Consider the following 7296-nt stretch of genomic DNA (forward strand, 5'->3'; position numbering starts at 1 on the left):
GGGAGGTGTAGCGCCTGCAAGATAGGCAAAACGCGCACAGAATAATTATAGCTAGCTAGGTTTAAATTATACACATATACACTTACACACATACACATAGTTAGATTTTAATTATGCATATATACATTTACACACATACAACTATAATTAAGGTTACACGTAGGATAGAATAGAATAGCATAAGATAGGAAATAGGAAATAGTAAAATAGGCGATAATTAGATTAGCCAATGAGGAATAGGATGAAGGAATTTTGGCGCAAACGAGTGAGTATAAATTAAGGATAAGTTGAGGTTTAGGATTATTAACAAAAGTCCGATCTAAGAGGAAACGCTGCCCGAGTTAACATAGAAGAAATAAACTCCAAGTAACTACACAAATTCAAGCCATATTATTCTTTTGGGTAGTTAGAAGATTTCATATCACTACAACCTAACCGGAGCAAGAAAACCGGTTTGAAAAAATCAAAACGTAAACGACCTTCATCCTCATCGTCGTCCAGCACGTGCAGCTTAGTGACGGAATATGAAGTAAGCACAAGTGATCAAAGTGAAATGTCCACTGTAGAGATGGACGTCGACGGGTTTCAACCTGTGTTGAAAAAACGTAGCGCAAAAGGTGCTAAAACCGATATATCTGCACCAGTGGCACCAGCTTCTGATGCCAACTCTGCTACGGTGACCCCTCGCGTGGCATCCCCCGTTCCATCTTCCTCGCATGATAATCATGCTACCCCAACCACCTCTCGTACGGTGACCCAAACCTCTCAACGGAAGAATGCTCCGGTTCCACTTGCAACTGGACCCTTAAAGGAACCTAAACTGCCACCAATAGTGGTTAAAACCATGCATATTGCTACGCTTAAGCCTGCATTGCAATCTCTAAACGTCAATGCCCTGTATCAGCTTTGTGGTATTGGGACAAAGGTTTTCGTACAGTCGAAGGTACAGTATGACGCAGTGATCCAATTCCTGGACGATTCTCGCGTGGAGTTCTTTTCTCACGAGATAAAACAGGAAAAACCATTCAAAGCAGTAATCCGCGGCCTTCCTTTGATGGAACTGGAAGACATCAAGACGGAATTAGTCGAGCATCACCAGCTGCAAGTGCAGGAAATTTTCCGAATTAAACGGCGTAATGAGGAAGAACAACCGTACCACAACCAACTGTACCTGGTGCACCTGAAACGAGGCTCGTGTACTCTTGCTGGTTTACAGTCAATCAGGAGTGTGCAATCTGTGATTGTTCGATGGGAAGCCTATCGAAATGGATCTAAAGGTCCTGTACAGTGCGGCCGATGCCAAGGCTTTGGTCATGGCTTGCGGAATTGCCGCTTGAAACTCCGCTGCGCTATATGTGCTGAAAATCATATAACGGATACGTGCCCTACTAAGGAACAGCCAACCGTTATGAAATGCACAAACTGCCAGGGACCACACCGTGCCAATAATGTTGTGTGCCAGCAACGTACTAAGTATGTTGAAATTTGCCAACAGGCCAGTTCGCGTTCTCGTAATCAGACGCAACGCCTTGTGGTACGACTGACTCCAGCACCGCTGAAATCTATGCAGGATTTCCCACAGCTCCGTACAATCGCGCCGCCCTCTGCTCTCCGCAGTACCGCACGAAGTACTACAGCTCCGGTTACACCGCCCGGGTTTCAGTATAATTTAGCCCAGCGCCTGGCTGCTGCTCAACAATCCGAACCCGCTCCTGTAGAGGACGAATCACTGTATGACGCTGGTACACTTATGGCGATATTCAAAGAAATGGCTACGAAACTCAAGGGATGTCGAAGCAAACACGAACAAGTTGCTGTCCTAGGAGAGCTGCTGATTCGCTATGGATAAATTGAGTGTTGTCACATGGAACGCTCACTCAGTAAAGAACAAACTTATCCCGCTATGCGATTTCCTCCATTATCGTAATATTGACATCGCATTAGTGGTTGAGACACAACTGAAACCTACTGTAAGTTTTTCTATCCCTGAATATGTCACACACAGGCTTGATCGAACCGGCTCTACCGGTGGAGGAGTGGCCATCCTCATTCGTCGTGACATAAGTCACACACTCCTTCCTCACTTTAACACAACAACAATAGAGGCAATCGGTGCACAAATTTCTACTAACAACGGACCATTTCGAATAATTGCTGCTTACTGCCCTCAACAGTGCAACAGTGTGCTTGCCACAGCATTTCAAAAAGATCTGAAAAGCATCAGCTGCGCCACCACGAAGAGTATCGTGGGAGGCGATTTCAATGCGAGACATGGTTTGTGGGGTGTCATAACCATCGAAATGTCAACATCACCAAATGGACCAACCTGGTAGCGGTTGGATGACAGCGGCTGTCAACAGGGGGAACGGGAAGAAAGTGCGCCACTGGAGCAGCGTCGGGAGAAGCGTACAAACGGAAAAGATACAGAAGTACAAATATACGAGTGAATTACAACAAATTGGCGACGAGGAAGTACGAAAACCACGTTATTATACCTAAGCAAACTAAGCTTGTGTTGTTTTCATGGATCCGGCGTCAAAGAAGACCGAAATTCCTGCTGCTTCTGTCACCACACGGGCTGCTGCTAAATCTGCCAGTACCGGAACACCTACGGCCGATTCTTCTTCAAACCTTCCTACTGGCGTCCTTGCTACGGACAATTCTGCTACTGCTAAGCCTATTTCTTCGAACACTTCTACTAGAGGCCCTGTTACGGCCCATTCTGCTGCGGTAAAACCAAAGGCATCCAGTTCTACTACATCCAGCACATCGGTGCCCGGCTCAAGTGTGGGTGAAGGTACCGCTCTGTCTGTTTCGGTCCGGGGGATAACTACTGCTGTTACGAATATGTCTACAATGTTCTCATTTGAGCCGTTTGATCCAACAAACTGCAAATTTCAGAGATGGTTGGAAAGGTTGCAAATTGCCTTCAAGATCCATCGAGTTTCCGAAGAAGACAAACGTGATTACCTTCTCCATTATATGGGTGGTGCTACTTATGACGTGTTGTGCAACAAGTTAAAGAATGCAGAACCGCAAACTAAAACGTTCCAGGAAATTGTTTCTATTCTTCAAGAGCATTTCAACCCAAATCCTTTAGAAATTTTGGAAAATTTCAAGTTTGCAAATCGGAAGCAAGCTGAAAACGAAACACTGTCTACGTATCTAATGGAATTGGAGAAGCTAGCACAAACATGCAATTTTGGGGATTACCTCGACAAAGCCTTGAGAAACCAATTTGTATTCGGACTCCAAAACCGTGCGATCCAATCGCGGTTGCTCGAGGTGCGCGACTTAACATTGGCTAAAGCGAAGGACATAGCTTTTAGTATGGAAATGTCAAATCGAGGCGCAGTCGAAATACACGGCGCCGGTGCAGCGTATCCAGTTCAGCACATCAGCACCACGAGCAAGAAGAAGAGCAAGCCAACAACGGTTCAAAGGAAAACAGCTTGCTATCGGTGTGGAAACGAAGAGCATTTTGCGGATAAGTGTCGACACCGGAATGCAATTTGCAACTACTGCAAGAAAATGGGACACTTGGATAAAGTGTGTCGTACAAAACTACAACGAGCAGGAGTACACACACTGGAGTACGAGCCTGATCTTCCTGCCTGTGACGATGACGTTGTGGATGTGCTCAACCTGAGAGCAGTGCAAAATCTGGCGGGTAAGTTTTTGCTGGAAATGGAAATCTCTGATAGAAAACTCATTTTCGAGGTGGACACGGGTTCTCCAGTATCACTAATAAGTAACAGGGATAGATTAAATTGTTTTCCTAACACATTGATGAAGAAAAGCAATGTAAAATTGAAAAGTTACTGCAACGGTGTTATCAACGTTCTTGGAGAGATCGAAGTGAGAGCAAAAATTAATAATTTAGAAATTCCTTTGCCATTGCTTGTCACAAAATCCGACAGAAATCCTTTGCTTGGACGTAACTGGATGAGAACTATAAAGTTAGATTTGAATAAATTTATGCATACCAGTCAAGAAGTTTCATATTGTGAAAAGGAAAATTTCACTCCATGCTCAATACTAGAAGCTCTACTAAAAAAATATTCGGAAGTATTTGAGGCAGGAATAGGCAAAATTGAAGGGTTACAAGCTTCATTAACTCTTCGCAAAGAAACAAAACCTATTTTTATCAAAGCGCGGCCTGTCGCATTTGCTGTCCGAGATGCTGTAACCAATGAAATCAATAAGTTAGTTGAGGAAAACGTTCTAGAGAAAGTGGATCATTCTGAATGGGCTACACCTATTGTGCCAGTAAAAAAATCAGGGGGTAATGTAAGATTATGTGGTGACTATAAAATCACGGTTAATCCAAACCTATTAGTAGACGAGCACCCACTACCGACAGTTGAGGAATTGTTCACAAATATTGCAGGCGGGGAAAAATTTTCTAAATTAGACCTTTCCCAAGCCTATCTGCAATTGGAGGTAAGCCCCGATTGTCGGGATATTTTAACATTAGCAACCCACAAAGGATTGTACCGCCCTACCAGACTAATGTACGGGGTGGCATCGGCACCAGCAATATTTCAGAGGTTAATCGAACAGATTCTACAGGACATTCCAGGAGTAACTGCTTTTATTGATGATATTAGAATTACAGGGCCAAACGATGAAATCCATTTAAAAAGATTAGAAGAAGTACTAAAAAGATTACGAAAGTACAATCTAAAAGTAAACAAAGCTAAATGCGAGTTTTTCGCAGATCAAATAGAATATTGTGGATACCTAGTTGATAAACATGGCATACACAAACTACATACAAAAATTAAGGCCATACAGGACATGCCGGCTCCGAAATCCGTAGATGAATTAAGATCTTTTCTAGGTTTGGTAAATTATTACGGACGGTTCTTCCCAAATTTAAGTACTGTAAACTATCCTTTAAACAATCTTCTAAAAGATGGAATACCATACGTTTGGGACGAGCATTGCCAAAAGGCATTCGCTCAGGTAAAAAGGGAAATGCAAACGGAGAGAGTACTGGTACACTATGATCCTAACCTTCCTCTCATATTAGCTACAGATGCCTCACCCTACGGGGTAGGTGCCGTCCTTAGCCATAAATTTGCCGATGGAACCGAAAGGCCATTACAATACGCATCGCAAACTTTAAACAAAACTCAACAGCGATATTCTCAGATCGACAAAGAAGCCTACGCAATCATTTTCGGAGTGCATAAATTTCACCAATATTTATATGGACGGAAATTTACTCTGGTAACGGACAACAAACCCTTATCACAGATATTTTCAGAATCCAAAGGATTACCAACGATGTCGGCAATGCGAATGCAGCACTATGCAGCTTTTTTACAAGGGTTTGATTATAACATTCGTCACCGAAAATCTGTAAACCACTGTAACGCCGATGCATTGTCAAGGTTGCCTTTACCGTCAGAGGATTCTGATAGAAGAATAGAGGATTCCGATTTAGTTGAGATCAACGTAATCGAAACATTGCCTTTAACAGTTCCTGAATTGGCAAAAGCCACAGCTGTAGACCCAAATGTTGAAGAACTACTGCGTGCCCTCAGAACGGGTAAAATAATTTTACCGAAACACTGTTTTGGTATTGATCAAAATGAATTCGATTTACAAAGTGATTGTATTATGCGGGGGAGTAGAGTTTACATTCCGCCTTTATTAAGAGAAAAGGTATTACAGGAGCTTCACTCTTCTCATTTTGGGATCTCTAGAATCAAATCTTTGGCAGAAGTTATTGTTGGTGGCCCAACATAGACAAAGAAATTGAAAATATTGTAAATAACTGCCAACCCTGTCAAGAGACAAGAGCAAACCCACCAAAAGTACCGATACATTGCTGGGAGAAAGCAGAAGGGCCTTTTCAGAGGGTGCATGTGGATTATGCTGGTCCTTTCATGGGAAGCTACTTTTTTATTTTAGTGGATGCTTTCTCTAAATGGCCTGAGGTCCGTGTCGTCAACAACATGACTACCGAAACCACAATTAATGCCTGCAGGGAAATATTCAGTACATTCGGAATTCCTATGGTTTTGGTTAGCGACAATGGCACTCAATTTTCGTCAACGGAATTTACCAGGTTTTTAAAGCTAAACGGGGTGATTCATAAATTTAGTGCACCTTACCATCCAGCGACAAATGGACAGGCCGAGCGTTTTATTCAAACACTAAAATCAAAGCTGAAGGCAGTAAAGTGTAATCGTACAGAAATTCCAGAAGTGTTGAGCAATATTCTATTGTCTTACAGAAAAATAATTCATCCTAGCACTGGTTTTTCGCCCTCTTTGTTAGTATTTGGAAGGCAAATACGCAGCCGTATTGACATAATGATTCCAACTTCAAACTCGAACAATAGAGAAATCATAAAAACTAAAGATTTTGAAATAGGACAAAGAGTAGCCGCAAGGGAGTACATTAAAAATAACAAATGGGAATTCGGAAAAGTAACAGCAAGATTAGGTAAACTGCATTATGAAATAGAGTTAGATGATGGACGAACTTGGAGACGTCACATCGATCAAATGCGCGCTGTGGGTATTAGTATGCAAAAACCCATAAATAGGAACACTTCTTGGCAAGGCAGAGAGACTACTTCGCATAATTTGGAATCAGAAACTAATACCATCCCGAAAAATAGCAGTACACCAGAACTAATGACAGATTGTGGATCTAGGTCAATAGTACAAGCGCAACCATCCAACCCTCCACCAATGAGTTTTCCATCAGAGGCTCCATGTTCAGCGGAAATACCACCGGAAGCAAAACTGCGGCGATCAGCAAGGAGTATCAAAACACCACAAAGGCTACTACTGTAAATAACTATTTCGGAGGGAAGAGCTGTCATAACCATCGAAATGTCAACATCACCAAATGGACCAACCTGGTAGCGGTTGGATGACAGCGGCTGTCAACAGGGGGAACGGGAAGAAAGTGCGCCACTGGAGCAGCGTCGGGAGAAGCGTACAAACGGAAAAGATACAGAAGTACAAATATACGAGTGAATTACAACATGGGGCAACCCTCGGAGCAACCGTAATGGAAACCTTCTAGTCGAAGTTGCTCAGTTAGGATTTTTCACCGTTGAGCACCCTGACCAGTCTACACACATACCGACCCGTGGGAATTCCAGTATCATTGATATCTTTCTGTCAAATATCACTATCACAAAACCAAAGGTGATTGACGCACTAAACTCGGACCACTTCCCCGTCGCAACGGAAGTGGACGTAGACTGTCCCAAAATCTCTCCTTATAGGAGGAGGAACTACCAACGAGCTAATTGGGATCAGTTAGGCA

At 42.9% G+C, this 7296-nt stretch overlaps 1 protein-coding gene across 1 annotated transcript; it reads left to right on the forward strand.

Moving 5' to 3' along the window:
• The first annotated feature begins 2946 nt into the window (after positions 1 to 2946).
• LOC120906716 lies at positions 2947 to 6811 on the forward strand. Its single transcript, XM_040318601.1, has 2 exons — positions 2947 to 3670; positions 6674 to 6811. The coding sequence occupies exons 1-2, from the start codon at positions 2983 to 2985 to the stop codon at positions 6679 to 6681; spliced, it is 696 nt and encodes a 231-aa protein (XP_040174535.1). The 5' UTR covers positions 2947 to 2982; the 3' UTR covers positions 6682 to 6811.
• Positions 6812 to 7296: the final 485 nt, after the last annotated feature.

Source organism: Anopheles arabiensis, chromosome X, assembly GCF_016920715.1.
Source record: "Anopheles arabiensis isolate DONGOLA chromosome X, AaraD3, whole genome shotgun sequence".
Lineage (NCBI taxonomy): Eukaryota > Metazoa > Arthropoda > Insecta > Diptera > Culicidae > Anopheles > Anopheles arabiensis.